Source organism: Oncorhynchus clarkii, chromosome 15 (assembly GCF_045791955.1).
Source record: "Oncorhynchus clarkii lewisi isolate Uvic-CL-2024 chromosome 15, UVic_Ocla_1.0, whole genome shotgun sequence".
Taxonomy (NCBI): domain Eukaryota; kingdom Metazoa; phylum Chordata; class Actinopteri; order Salmoniformes; family Salmonidae; genus Oncorhynchus; species Oncorhynchus clarkii.
The window spans coordinates 19,985,057-20,000,837 of record NC_092161.1 but is presented as its reverse complement, the minus strand read 5'-3'; the positions used below and the strand labels follow the sequence as shown (position 1 = coordinate 20,000,837).

General features: G+C 42.7%; 1 protein-coding gene across 1 annotated transcript in view; it reads right to left on the bottom strand.

Annotated features, from left to right (window-relative positions):
• The window catches only part of LOC139367023 (sodium channel protein type 3 subunit alpha-like), a 177,973-nt gene that overhangs the window by 13,005 nt on the left and 149,187 nt on the right, over window positions 1–15,781 (bottom strand). Inside the window, exons 19-20 of the mRNA XM_071104908.1 lie at window positions 10,661–10,815; window positions 1,838–2,011 (exon numbers count right to left, since the gene is read on the bottom strand). Of these exons, the coding sequence (XP_070961009.1) occupies window positions 1,838–2,011; window positions 10,661–10,815 (329 nt within the window). The remainder of the gene's footprint in view (window positions 1–1,837; window positions 2,012–10,660; window positions 10,816–15,781) is intronic.

The window sequence follows — 15,781 nt, the reverse complement described above, 5'->3', positions numbered from 1 at the left end:
TTCACAGACTTCGTCATGTTGTTTTAATGAATCACCGATTCAAGAGCAGGGTCTTTTTGAGCTTTTATGCCTCGGAGTGTAAGAAAACACTTGTAATCATTTGTTGAACATGAACTGTAGAGCACACTGAGATAAAGGGGATGAACTCATTCGTTATCCTCTTGCTAAAGGGGTTTGGTACTTCAGCACTTGGAGATCTTTTGGCATTACACATACTATTTTAGGATGCATTAAAACACTTTGTTGAGGAGGCTTTCAAAAGAATCAGCGAGCGCATGTACACATTGGGATTCCCCCTTCACTTGTCACATCTTTATCAGCAATTTAGAATATTGAATCACTTCACTCAGGAGGGAACTATACAGATGTAGGATCTCAATTTGATCCCTCTGTTGCAGGAAAACTTTCCTGCAATTCAGGAAATGTTAAACATGTAGTGAGTTTTAAAAAGGCTTCTAAAACGTATAATTTCCACTTTAAATGTCAGACTTTATTCATTCTAACTAAACATGTATCAACCCCTACAAAAATGTATATTAATTTTAATCCACATAAATTGTTTCCTGCTGCGAGAAACTGGTCGAATTAAGATAGTACACCTGTATACAGCATGTCGCCATTATTTTGCTGGACAATAGGAAGACATAATTTTGAGTGCCATTTTCTTGAATGCCAGCTTTTCAATTCACTTCATCTCTCATTTACATGAAGAAAAGGCAATGTATCGCCCTGAAGAAACACAGGACAACATGGCAAATTAAATAGAACAACTTCTGCTGCAAATCCAAAACAAAGACACATTAAGATATAATCTATCATTATAAATAGACCCAACTAGCTATGTATGGGGAATATGTATTGACTGGGCAGTTTTCATGGCAATGATAAAACATGAAGCCATGCGGGAGACATTTCCCGGGGAGAAACTGCTGTTTACATCTGTCTAGTCAGCTCTCGCTCTCTCTCTCTCTCTCCCTCCCTCTATTTCTTTTTCTTCCCTCCCCCGCTTCCCTGTCCACACTCTCTCCCTCCCTTTGTGCGGTATGTCTGTGTGCAGAGAGCAAACACTAATTGCTCAAGCCTCTCTCTCTGCCCAAAGATTCTCTGCCACAGACCAATATGTCCAAACTACTGACGTGAACTCACCTCTCATGTTTCTCCCTGAGGATAGTGGTAACAAACATCATGTAAATAAGTGACGTATAAACTCAGGGCTTTGTGGGTCGCTAAACTCGCTTCAGGGTTGTGATGTTTGGACAAAGAATTTTTGAGAACCGCAGTAGGTCGGGTGAGAATTCATCTAGTCCTGCCAAGACAGTATCTACCAGTATACTTTACATTATGAAACGGTTTCCAGCACACAGATTAAGCCTATTCCCGGACAAGAATCTCCATTGAGCATCCTGTCTGGCAAGACAGCTAAATCACCCAGAAAGTGAAGTGGCTCAATAATGTTCAATGTTTTGGAAAACTATTATTGACAAAGTAAAACAAAGGCACATCAGGATTCCACATGGTCCATGTCTCAAAACGAATTCAGGGATTTCAGAATACACTCGACAAACAGATCAAGCTCGATTGATAATGCCTGGACAGATTACACACGACAAACTGATCATGCTCGATTGATAATGCCTGGACAGATTACACTCGACAAACAGATCAAGCTCGATTGATAATGCCTGGACAGATTACACAGGACAAACTGATCAAGCTCGATTGATAATGCCTGGACAGATTATACAACACAATCAAGTGAAGTGGGTCGCTGATTGAGCAAATGACATTATCATCTCATCATCATGTCTGAGGGGTTGGAAATAAACGTTGTACTTACATCCACAATCAGGAAATCCAGCCAGCACCAATAGTTAGTGAAGTACTTCTTGAATCCGTAGGCAATCCACTTGAGGAGCATCTCCAGGATGAAAATGTAGGTGAAGATCTTGTCGGCGTACTCCAGCACCATTTTGATCACTTTTCTTTGTTCAATGTAGATGTCCTCAAAGGCCTTGTGAAAGATACAAGAGAGACGAGTAATGATTAGGGACTGCTTTTTAAATAGTAAATTAGTCTCATGTTGTAATACAGTGGAACGCCCCTAGACTCATATTCACTCGGCAATCAATCGTACATAGCAATATTTATGCAGTATCACGATGACATACTTACTGACTATGCAGCAGTGTCTCATTCTGACCACTGGACAGTATGCATCCATGAGGGAAGTCTACACGTTATTGTCCAAAAACCCTTTCAGTAATTTCATTTTACAATCGGGAAAAAGGGTATGTTTATATGCTACAATATATAATAATGCTGCAATGTTTGCATCACAGTTATTATAAATATTACCCAGATAATAAAGTTGGATGAAAACAGGGCATTTTTCTTATAATAACATTTCACGAATGAGGGACTTTGACCTCTAAAATGTCTAGTAATGTATAATGACTAGTTTCAAACATCGTGTACGCACATCCAATGACTTGCAGGTGCTGGGTACAAAATAAACTCCTGAAATAATAGATACTCACACACTGATGAATGCCCCTGTTGTTTATTGTACAATGTTTCAACCCAAAAGGTCTTTGTCAGGCTTATTCCACATGAGAAATGCAGTGATATTTATAGTTTCAACATAAGCAGGTGATACAAGGTGTGTCATTAATTAGACTTTGTCATATAGACACACGTTGCACAATAAAACAACAGGAGCATTCATCAGTGTGTGGCTATTCTTTATATTATAATGACTAACATACTTTATACAGAATATGCCTCTGCATGGTTTTCTGTAAAAGAAGGAAAGTGCTTTCAGAGAGGGGAAAACAACAAACAAACAAAAACAAAATGGAGGGATTTTGCTGAACAAGAGCCCTATCCAGCTAGACACGTCATCATTGGAAACTGTTTGCTCTGCTCTCGTGAGTTCGGCCACCAGGCGCCCTACATTTACGTCACACGGGCACAGACCGGGTAATACCCAGGAGAAACAACAATCTGCTTGGACAGAGATGGAGCGGGAGGAGTAGGAGGATGGTTGCAGTATGGGCTAGGGGCCAGGGTGGAGGGGAGAGGCCGGCACTGGTAGAACAGCTGAGGTTCGGGCTCCAACCAATCCGCTGCTAATTAGGAGGAGAGCTGAGAAGGCTTGACCAATCATTGACCTGACTCCCCTCAGCTGCATATCTGCTCATGCACTACATCACTGAGGAGGAAGAAGAAGAAGAAGGAGGGCCCGGGCAGAGGCAAAGAAAAGCTGCACCTCAACCAATCATTCCTTGATTCTGTGTGTCCAATTTATTGCAATATAAACTTTATATTCAATGTTTTCACATACACCACAATTTTGTCTTATATAAACTGTATATATTGAATTTCGCCTGCTTTAAATTATCAGCTAACTCTACCATGTTGGGCATTTCATGCCTGCCAACCTTGGTGTTAGATTGTAATAGCAGGTGAAAGAGTCACTGACCTTGTTTGTGAGCTGCACCCTGGAACAAATGCTGTTAGTGTTAGTCCTTGGAGGGTTGTAGGGTGCTCTCTGGGAAATAATGTATGAGGGCTCATGCAAAAAACACCTGTCAGTGTTAGTGTTATTACAACCTAAGACCAAGGTTAGCACATCACACACGCTGATCAAGAGTCGGCCATCCATGTTAGCATCCACCCGTCATCAAATATGGGACTTTGTGACTATTATTTTTTTGGTACAAAGTTTATTGGCTAACCTTCTTTTTGATGAGATTATCTTATTATTATCTTATTTAATAGCTTCGATCTTAGAGTAAATCAATGACTGTGGAGAGAAAGAGCAACAAAAAAAAGAGTAACAAACAATGTTCCTTCACATTTTTTTTTGTTACTGAACAAACAAAGTTCAGGTCTGCGGACCGCAAGCTTGAATAATGTGAAAATGATGTGCTACTTCTGGCTCACATTTACTGTGAACACTGATGCTGTACCCGCTTTAAATGACAGTTTTAACGGTGCCCAAGTAGGCTACTGTGGCTATTCGATCATTATGTAGGCCTACCATAACATTTTAACATGGAAATAGCTGTTCTGTCATTCAGCCTACAACCAATGTGTGGTGTTCAATGCCTACATTCCATGAGCCTTTTGAAAAAACAAAACATGCAGGGCTTGACATTAACCTGTTTGTCCACTTGTCCGTCAGACAAAGAGGTGACTGAAAATGTTGTGTTTGATGCAAGAAACCACTTTCCAAAATAAATGATTATCACCATTCCATTATTACAGAGAATCAGACTATGCTCTGCCGATTTGCTAGCTTAGCTTATTCAAGATTGTCTCAAAATACAGCACTTCCTCTTTAAGACATAAAAAAAACTTTACCTGACTCACTTTTTAAAGATGGCTAGAAATGCACACATGTTGTGCTCTTGTAGGAAGCAACCAGTGGCGATTTTAGCGTGGGGAAAGCTCCAAAACATTTGTTAGATGCATGCCAGCATTAGCGCATTAGGCTAAGGCACTGCATCTCATAATGTAATGCCTCAGTGCAAGAGGCATCACTACTGTCCCTGGTTCGAATTCAGGCTGTATCACATCTGGCCGTGATTGGGAGTCTCATAGGGCATGTGCACAATTGGCCCAGCGTTGTCTAGGTTTGGCCGGGGTAGGCCGTCATTGTAAATAAGAATTTGTTCTTAACTGACTTGCCTAGTAAAATAAAAGGTAAAAAAAGCCACCCAACACTTAACAATACATTCATTGCACTATAACAGTGCCCACAAACTGTTAGGGCCTACATAAAGCTGTCCCAACACCAGAGCTTTATTTTCAGCACAATGGAGTGAACCTTTACCACTGATACACCTGACTATCAGCGGAGCCTTGTCTGGCAGTGAAACAGTTCATTCAGCCTCATTTACGGCCTTTAAAAAAACAAAAAGCTGATATGGCTGACTTGCTTACACAAATGTGGTTTCTACTGTCAATTGAGATGTACAAACTATGGCATAAGGGGATGACAAAGAGAGAGGCAATCTGTAATTTTGATTAAGATATTAATGAGCGAGGTAGGACGGATGTAGTCATTATAACTATTTGTTCAGAACTTAAAATTTACAAAAACAGAATTCAGAACATGGGCCATTCTTACAGTATTCTCCCTGTATAGCAAGTCAAAACCGTCGGATAAATAAAGTGGGCATATAAGCAGACAATGAAAGCTCTTACAATATTCAATAATAACATTTGTCTAAAATAGGCTATAGGTTACAAGTGCAACACCAAGTCATAACAGTAGACTAAGTTATGAGGGGGAAAGGGACCAAATTATGAGTGTGGAAAATAGGCTACTATTTAGGTATACATATCTCCCTGGCAACTTACATAATTTATGCTGCCGCATACAAGACATTTTTGGACTCACCTTGTTGTGCTGTGCTCACTTGAACAGGAAGGTAGCACGGTGGTCCTTCTTGTGGGAAAATTTTGTCATCAAAGTCTGGCATTCTCTGGATTTATTGTGCTTTCAAGACAACTGAGAACTCTGAAAAAAATATTTTCCCAGTCGGCGCAAATTTTTTTCAGAGTTCCCAGTTGTCTTGAACTCACTGAAGTCTGAGATTTCCCAGTACCAAGTTTCCATTGGTTTTGAACGCGGTAGAAGTCATGCTGGATTGACAGCATGGCCAATGTATTCAACCTTTTCTGGCCCATGGTGTTGAATGTTTATCCTTTGACCTTGGAAAAGAGACCCTTAAACCCAGACTTGGACCACACACCCACTCCCCTGAATAGTAAGCTAGTGATTGCTTTGCAATGCTTGCAGTTAGCCTCTGATTCCTTCCAAACCACTCATTGTTGAATTTGGATTTCCAACTTGTTGTGTAATGTTTATGGCCGATGAGCACCGATATGTTTTATCTATAATTTCTCTTCATATGACAAGGATTGAAAAGGAATTGCCAGTAGATTGTCAACTTGATTCATGATGATGACTGCTTGTCTAGCTTACTAGCTAAGATTTTTAAAGTATAATAGTAGTACCCGCAAAACACCAGTCTCAATGTCAACAGTGAAGAGGGATGCTGGCCTTCTAGGCAGAGGTCCTCTGTCCAGTGTCTGTGTTCTTTAATATTTTATTTTTATTGGCCAGTCTGAGATATGGCTTTTTCTTTGCAACTCTGCCTAGAAGGCCAGCATCCCGGAGTCGCCTCTTCACTGTTGACGTTGAGACTGGTGTTTTGTGGGTACTATTTAATGAAGCTGCCAATGGAGGACTTGTGAGGCATTTGTTTCTCAAACTAGACACTCTAATGTACTTGTCGTCTTGCTCAGTTGTGCACCGGGGCCTCCAACTCCTCTTTCTATTCTGGTTAGAGCCAGTTTGCGCTGTTCTGTGAAGGGAGTAGCACACAGCGTTGTACGAGATCTTCAGTTTCTTGGCAATTTATAATTTCTCAGAACAAGAATAGACTGACGAGTTTCAGAAGAAAGTTCTTTGTTTCTGGCCATTTTGCGCCTGTAATCGAACCCACAAATGCTGATGCTCCAGATACTCAACCAGTCTAAAGAAGGCCAGTTTTATTGCTTCTTTAATCAGAACTACAGTTTTCAGCGTTGCTAACATAATTGCAAAAGGGTTTTCTAATGATCAATTAACCTTTTAAAATGATAAACATGGATTAGCTAACACAACGTACCATTGGAACACAGGACTGATGGTTGCTGATAATGTAGATATTCCATTAAATATCAGCCTATTCCAGCTACAATAGTAATTTACAACATTAACAATGTCTACACTGTATTTCTGATCAATTATATATTTTAATGGACAAAAAAAAATAGATTTTCTTTCAAAAACAAGGACATTTCTAAGTGACCCCAAACTTTTGAATGGTAGCTAATATAATATATATATTAGTATATATATATATATATATATATATATATACAATGGGGCAAAAAGATGAGAGAGGCCTGTAATTTTCATCATAGGTACACTTCAACTATGACAGACAAAATGAGAAAATAAATCCAGAAAATAACATGGTAGGATTTTTAATGAATTTATTTGCAAATTATGGTGGAAAATAAACTTTTGTTATTGACCAAATAATTATCTCAATACTTTGTTATATACCCTTTGTTGGTAATGACAGAGGTCAAACGTTTTCTGTAAGTCTTCACAAGGTTTTCACACACTGTTGCTGCTATTTTTTCCATTCCTCCATGCAGATCTCCTCTAGAGCAGTGATGTTTTGGGGCTGTTGCTGGGCAACACGGACTTTCAACTCAAGATTCAAGATTTTCTATGGGGTTGAGATCTGGAGACTGGCTAGGCCACTCCAGGACCTTGAAATATTTCTTACGAAGCCACTCCTTCATTGCCCGGGCGGTGTGTTTAGGATCATTGTCATGCTGAAAGACCCAGCCACGTTTCATCTTCAATGCCCTTGCTGATGGAAGGAGGTTTTCACTCAAAATCTCCCGATACATGGCCCCATTCATTCTTTCCTTTACACGGATCAGTCGTCCTGGTCCCTTTGCAGAAAAACAGCCCCAACGCATGATGTTTCCACCCCCATGCTTCACAGTAGGTATGGTGTTCTTTGGATGCAACTCAGCATTCTTTGTCCTCCAAACACGACAAGTTGAGTTTTTACCAAAAAGTTATATTTTTGGTTTAATCTGACCATATGACATTCTCCCAATCTTCTTCTGGATCATTCAAACGCTCTCTAGCAAACTTCAGACGGGCCTGGACATGTACTGGCTTAAGCAGGGGGACATGTCTGGCACTGCAGGATTTGAGTCCCTGACAGCGTAGTGTGTTACTGATGGTAGGCTTTGTTACTTTGGTCCCAGCTCTCTGCAGGTCATTCACTAGGTCCCCCCGTGTGGTTCTGGGATTTTTGCTCACCGTTCTTGTGATCATTTTGACCCCACGGGGTGAGATCTTGCGTGGAGCCCCAGATCGAGGGAGATTTTCAGTGGTCTTGTATGTCTTCCATTTCCTAATAATTGCTCCCACAGTTGATTTCTTCAAACCAAGCTGCTTACCTATTGTAGATTCAGTCTTCCCAGCCTGGTACAGGTCTACAATTTTGTTTCTGGTGTCCTTTGACAGCTCTTTGGTCTTGGCCATAGTGGAGTTTGGAGTGTGACTGTTTGAGGTTGTGGACAGGTGTCTTTTATACTGATAACAAGTTCAAACAGGTGCCATTAATACAGGTAACGAGTGGAGGACAGAGGAGCCTCTTAAAGAAGAAGTTACAGGTCTGTGAGAGCCAGAAATCTAGCTTGTTTGTAGGTGACCAAATACTTATTTTCCACCATAATTTGCAAATAAATTCATAAAAAATCCTACAATGTGATTTTCTGGATTTTTTTTCTCATTTTGTCTGTCATAGTTGAAGTGTACCTATGATGAACATTACAGGCCTCTCTCATCTTTTTAAGTGGGAGAACTTGCACAATTGGTGGCTGACTAAATACTTTTTTGCCCCACTGTATATATTATATATATATATATTAGAATATATATATTAGCTCAAAACAGGTGGAGCTTTACATATAAGCCTACTGCAGCTCTGTACCAGTCAGTGTAGAGTACAGGCCTGAGTCTTGACTGTCAATGCAATAGAATCCTACTCCAATGCGCTCTGCCTAAAATAATTTTTCTGCTAATTTTGTATGTTTGCCCACTGATAAAGAAGTGATCCGTCTATAATTTTAATTGTAGGTTTATTTGAACAGTGAGAGACAGAATAACATCAACAAAATCCAGAAAAACGCATGTCAAAAATTTGCATTTTAATGAGAGAAATGAGGGAAATAAGTATTTGACCCCCTCTCAAGCAGAAAGATTTCTGGCTCCTAAGTGTCTTTTATACAGGTAACGAGCTAAGATTAGGAGCACACTCTTAAAGGGAGCGCTCCTAATCACAGTTTGTTACCTGTATAAAGGACACCTGTCCACAGAAGCAATCAATCAGATTCCAAACTCTCCACCATGACCAAGACCAAAGAGCTCTGCAAGGATGTCAGGGACAAGATTGTAGACCTACACAAGGCTGGAATGGGCTACAAGATCATCGCCAAGCAGCTTGGTGAGTTGGTGACAACAGTTGGTGTGATTATTCGCAAATGGAATAAACACAAAAGAACTGTCAATCTCCCTCGGCCTGGGGCTCCATGCAAGATCTCACCTCGTGGAGTTGCAATGATCATGAGAACGGTGAGGAATCAGCCCAGAACTACACAGGAGGATCTTGTCAATGATCTAAAGGCAGCTGGGACCATAGTCACCAAGAAAACAATTGGTAACACACTACGATGTGAAGGACTGAAATCCTGCAGCGCCCGCAAGGTCTCCCTGCTCAAGAAAGCACATATACATGCCCGTCTGAAGTTTGCCAATAAACATCTGAATGATTCAGAGGACAACTGGGTGAAAGTGTTGTGCTCAGATGAGACCAACATGGAGCTCTTTGGCATCAACTCAACTCGCCGTGTTTGGAGGAGGAGGAATGCTGCTTATGACCCCAAGAACACCATCTCCACCGTCAAAAATGGAGGTGGAAACATTAAGCTTTGGGGGTGTTTTTCTGCTAAGGGGACAGGACAACTTCACCGCATCAAACTGACGATGGACGGGGCCATGTACTGTCTAACCTTGGGTGAGAACGTCCTTTCCTCAGCCAGGGCATTGAAAATGAGTCGTGGATGGGTATTCCAGCATGACAATGACCCAAAACACACGGCCAAGGCATCAAAGGAGTGGCTCAAGAAGAAGCACATTAAGGTCCTGGAGTGGCCTAGCCAGTCTCCAGACCGTAATCCCATAGAAAATCTATGGAGGGAGCTGAAGGTTCGAGTTGCCAAACGTCAGCCTCAAAACCTTAATGACTTGGAGAAGATCTGCAAAGAGGAGTGGGACAAAATCCCTCCTGAGATGTGTGCAAACCTGGTGGCCAACTACAAGAAACGTCTGACCTCTGTGATTGCCAACAAGGATTTTGCCACCAAGTACCAAGTCATGTTTTGCAGAGGGGTCAAATACTTATTTCCCTTATTAAAATGCAAATAAATTTATAACATTTTTAGCACGCTTTTTTCTGGATTTTTTTGTTGTAATTCTGTCTCTCACTGTTCAAATAAACCTACCATTACAATTATAGATCATTGATCATTTCTTTGTCAGTGGGCAAACGTACAGAATCAGCAGGGGATCAAATACTTTTTTCCCTCACTGTAGATATTGCATAGTTAGTTTTGTTTCGGTATATTACATTGAAAGAGTCTAATATTGCGTTGATTCGATTATAATTCTCACAGTAGAGCGAAACGTTGATAGTGTTAACGAAAGGAGAAAACTGTAGAAAGTTGGGTGAAGTTCAATTTCGTGCTTATCTGCGTTGGCTCATATTTCTTCTGCGCTGCAGTCTGAGGGGAGCTGCGCACTGTTTAGAGGGAACATTGGTAACAAACATCTCACACAGCCTGAGACCTCTACCATATTACAGTAGCCGTCCGTGTCAGACTGCTCTGTGCCAACCTCTTCCCCGGTTTCTCTCCCTGGCAGATTAGCCTGGCAGATTAACCAGTTAGCAGGCAGAGCAAACCGCCCGGTGCCACTCCCACACAACCCCTACCCAGCATGCACACTGCTCACCAGAGCACCGCTGCTCAGCAGGATCATGAATATGATGAAGGACTCGAACCAGCTGTGCTCCACGATCTGAAAGCAGGTCTTCCTTAACCGCCACCAAGCCTGGCCCAGGCCCTCCGTGGTTTGGATATCACAGCACTGGAAATGGCGTACGCACACTGGGGGAGATAGAGAGAAAAATCTATGTTTTAAAGAGAGAATTAAAATTCTAGTTAATGACAAGTGTTGTGACACATCATGTCTCTTTCTTCAAATTTGTATTGAAGGCCAACATTTTCCAGATGCATTTAAATGAATTGTCCAGTGAAAATATGTTATATTCTGTTAACTCACAATTAAATAATGTTGTTGACCAATCCTATACTCATATTTGTGACCAAAGCATAAATTGGAGAAGAAACAGTTTAAGAAAAACACACAAAAATAAAAAATAAACATGCTATTTCCTCATAAATCATGATGTCATGTTGGCTCATTGGCAGAGCTGTCCAATCAGTGGTCTACTGAATATTTTTTTATGACCGTTATACGCCTACACCATTCTGTTGTTGTGGTACTTCCACACCATTCAAATACAGAAAAGTTTGTTTAACATACTTAATTACAATTTTCGGGAAGGAAAACTATTTCATTTCTAATAATGAATTAATTCTAGGCCATATTTCATAGAAATCTGGAAACACTGGACAGTTACTTTAAGATACGGTACGCCGTTTCGGCCCAGGGTATCCTATGCCGGCTCTGCGTGCTGTGTCTCTGGGGCGCTGGGAGGGTGCAGTTCACCCTATGCCTGCGCTCTGCCCGTTCTGGGCGATTGTGGGCATCGAGCCTAAGGGAGAGGTGCGAGTGGTATGCACCAGATCTCCAGTGCTCCCCCACAGCTCGGTTCAACCTGTGCCTGCACTCTGGAGGGTCCGGGCTAAAGTGGTCATCCAGCCTGGAGGAGTGGTGCCAAGGCTGCGCACCAGAGCTCCAGTGCTCCCCCACAGCCCTGTCTATCCAGTGCCTCCTCCACGCACCAGGCCTCCTGTAGGTCTCCCCAGCCGGGTGGGTCCTGTGGCAGCCCCACGCACCAGGCTGTCTCTGCGTTTCCTCCCTCCAGGTTCTCCGTCTATCCGGAGCTGCCAGAGCCGCCCGTCTGTCCGGAGCCGCCAGAGCCGCCCGTCTGTCCGGAGCCGCCAGAGCCGCCCGTCTGTCCGGAGCCGCCAGAGCCGCCCGTCTGTCCGGAGCCGCCAGAGCCGCCCGTCAGTCCTGAGCCGCCAGAGCCGTCCGTCAGTCCGGAGCCACCAGAGCCGCCCGTCAGTCCAGAGCCGCCAGAGCCGCCCGTCAGTCTGGAGCCGCCAGAGCCGCCCTTCACTCCAGCGCCGCCAGAGTCTCCCGCCTGTCTGGCGCCACCAGAGTCTCCCTTCTATTCGGGGCCCACGGTAAGGGTCCCCAGTCCGAGGTCGGCGGCGAGGGTCGCCACTCCAGAGGCACCACATAAGTGGGCCAAGACTAAGGTGGAGTGGGGTCTACGTCCCGCACCAGAGCCTCCACCGCGGTGAAATGCCCACGCAGACCCTCCCCTATAGGTTCAGGTTTTGCGGCTGGAGTCCGCACCTTTGGGGGGGGGGGGGGGGGGGGGGGGGGGGGGTGTACTGTCACATCCTGACCTTAGTTCTTTTTTTATGTCTCTATTTTTGGTTTGGTCAGGGCGTGAGTTGGGGTGGGCATTCTATGTTTTTGTTCTATGGTTTGTATTTCTGTGTTTGGCCTGGTATGATTCCCAATCAGAGGCAGCTGTCTATCATTGTCTCTGATTGAGAACCATACTTAGGTAGCCTGTTCCCACCTGTGTCTGTGTTTTCACCATACAGAACTGTTTAGATTTTCCTTTCTTTCCTTCACTTTGTTATTTTGTATTTTCTCGTGTTCTGATATAATAAATTATCATGGACACTTACAACGCTGCATTTTGGTCCGATCCTTCCTACTCATCATCAGACGAAAAAGAAGTTGAAGTTCGTTACAGTGGTTTTGGAGCGACACATGCCTGGTATCAATGACTCTTTAAAAGCTTTCCAGCCAGAACAATGGCTCAGGCTGGCTGCTATGAAATCGCATTTGAGACGACGACCCATAATGTCCTCCGAGTCGACCCGGACTCCTCCATTACAGTCATCTGAGCCCCCCCGTCCAAATTAATTTATTGCCTGTAAGCTTAATATTGATGGGATTATGGTAACGGACCACTTGCAACTCAATTTGTAACGACGCTCTCACGGTCTTTCTTGGAAGCCGTGGACGTTTTAGCGCCCCTGGCGCCGACATCTGCCAAGCAAATAACGGCCGTCAAGAAGAAATCAAGAGGCCCCATTGACTATACATTTACACTTATCGGCCTGTCGATATACAGTAAGACTTCGGATTAAAGGCTGAAATGCTGCTACCTTTTCTCTGAGTGTATGAAGGGTCCCTCCCTGATTTAGTCCCTCAAACTATCATTAGGCAAGTCCAGAGAGTTTTGGTTTGTTAGGTTGGCGGTCCTTTTGCATGAGAAGCCATTAGTCATGGCACTGAGCAAGAGAGACGAAGCTTGACACAACCAATGTGACATGAGCTTGCCTCAAGTGAACGCCTTAAACGTAGACATGGGTCCTCATGTACAGTGCTTTCAGAAAGTATTCCCCTTGACTTTTCCCCCATTGAGATGTTTTGTCACTGGCCTCCACACAATACCCCATAATGTCAAAGTTGAATTATATTTTTTTGAAATATTCCCAATTAATACGAATTTTAAAGCTGAAAAGTCTTCAATCAATAAGTATTCAACCCCTTTGCTTTAACAAGTCACATAATAAGTTTGCATGTACTCACTCTGTGTGCAATAATAGTGTTTAACATGATTTTTTGAATGACTACCTCATCTCTGTACCCCACACATACAATTATCTGTCGAGCAGTGAATTATAAACACAGATTCAACCACAAAGGGAAGTTTTCCAGTGACTCGCAAAGAAGAGCACCTATAGGTAGATAGGTAAAAAAAAACAGACATTGAATATCCATTTGAGCATGGTGAAGTTATTAATTACACGTTGGATGGTGTATCAACACATCCAGTCACTACAAAGATACAGGCGTCCTTCCTAACTCAGTTGCCGGAAAGAAGGAAAACAGTCAAGGATTTTACCATGAGGCCAATGGTGACATTAAAACAGTTACAGAGTTGACTGTGATAGGAGGATGGATCAACAACATTGTAGTTACTCCACAATACTAACCTAATTGACAGAGTGAAAAGAAGGAAGCCTGTACAAAATAAAAAATATTCCAAAACATGCATCATATTTGCAAGCAAATTAACTTTGTTTGGGGCAAATCCAATACAACACATTACTGAGTACCATTCCATATTTTCAAGCATAGTAGTGGCTGCATCATGTTATGAGTATGCTTGTAATTGTTAAAGACTGGGGAGTTTTTTAGGATAACAAATAAATGGAATGGAGCTAAACACAGGCAAAAACCTGGTTCAGTCTGCTTTCCACCAGACACTGGGAGATTAATTCACCTTTCAGCAGGACAATAACCTAAAACACAAGGCCAGATCTACACTGGAGTTGCTTACCAAGAAGACAGTGAATGTTCCTGAGTGGCAGAGTTACAGTTTTAAATCTACTTGAAAATCTATGGTAAGACCCGAAAATGGTTGTCTAGCAATGATCAACAACCAATCTGACAGAGCTTGAAGAATTTTGAAAATAATAATTGGCAAATGTTGCACAATCCAGGTGTGGAAAGCTCTTAGAGAATTACCCAGAAAGACTCACAGCTGTAATCGCTGCCAAAGGTGCTTTTACAAAGTATTGACTCAGGGGTGTGAGTGAGACACACTATATATACAAGGTATGTGGACACCCCTTCAAATGAGTGGATTTGGCTATTTCAGCCACACCCGTTGCTGACAGGAGTATAAAATGGAGCACACGGCCATGCAATCTCCACAGACAAACATTCGCAGCAGAATGGCCTTACTGAAGAGCTCAGTGACATTCAACGTGGCACCGTCCTAGGAATAGCACCTTTCCCGACAAGTCAGTTCGTCAAATTTCTGCCCTGCTAGAGCTGCCCTGATCAACTGTAAGTGCTGTTATAGTGAAGTGTAAACCACACAAGCTCACAGAACGGGACCGCTGAGTGCTGAATCGCGTAGCTTGTTAAATTCGTCTGTGGCTTGTAAAAATCATCTGTCCTCGGTTGCAACACTCACTACCGAGTTCAAACTGCCTCTGGAAGCAACGTCAGCACAATAACTGTTCATCGGGAGCTTCATGAAATGGGTTTCCATGGCCGAGCAGCTGCACACAAGCCTAAGATCACCATGGGCAATGCCAAGCGTTGGCTGGAGTGGTGTAAAGCTTGGCGCCATTGGACTCTGGAGCAGTGGAAACATTCTCTGGATGTGATGAATCACGCTTCACAATCTGGCAGTCCAACAGACGAATCAGGGTTTGGCAGATGCCAGCACAATGCTACATGCCCCAATGCATAGTGCCCGACTGTAAAGTTTTGTGGAGGAGGAATAATGGTCTAAGGCTGTGTTTTTTTTAACGCTACAGCATACAATGACATTCTAGACAATTCTGTGCTTCCAACTTTGTGGCAACAGTTTGGGGAAGGCCCTTTCCTGTTTCAGCATGACAATGCCCTCGTGCACAAAGCAATGTCATACAGAAATGGTTTGACCAGATTGATGTGGAAGAACATGACTGGCCTGCACAGAGCCCTGACATCAACCCGATCAAACACTTTTGGGATGAATTGGAACACCAACTGCGAGCCAGGCCTAATCGCCCATCATCACTAATGCTCTTGTGACTGAATGGAAGCAAGTCCCTGCAACAATGTTCCAACATCTAGCGGAAAGCCTTCCCCAGAAGAGTGGAGGCTGTTATAGCAGCAAAGGGGGGACCAACTCCATAATAATGCCCATGATTTTGGAATGAGATGTTCGACAAGCAGGTATCCACATACTTTTGGTCATGTAGTATATTTCTGTATTTTATTTTCAATGCATTTGCAAAAATATCTCTAAAAACATGTTTTCAGTTTTTCATTGTGTTATTGTGTGTAGATAGGTGA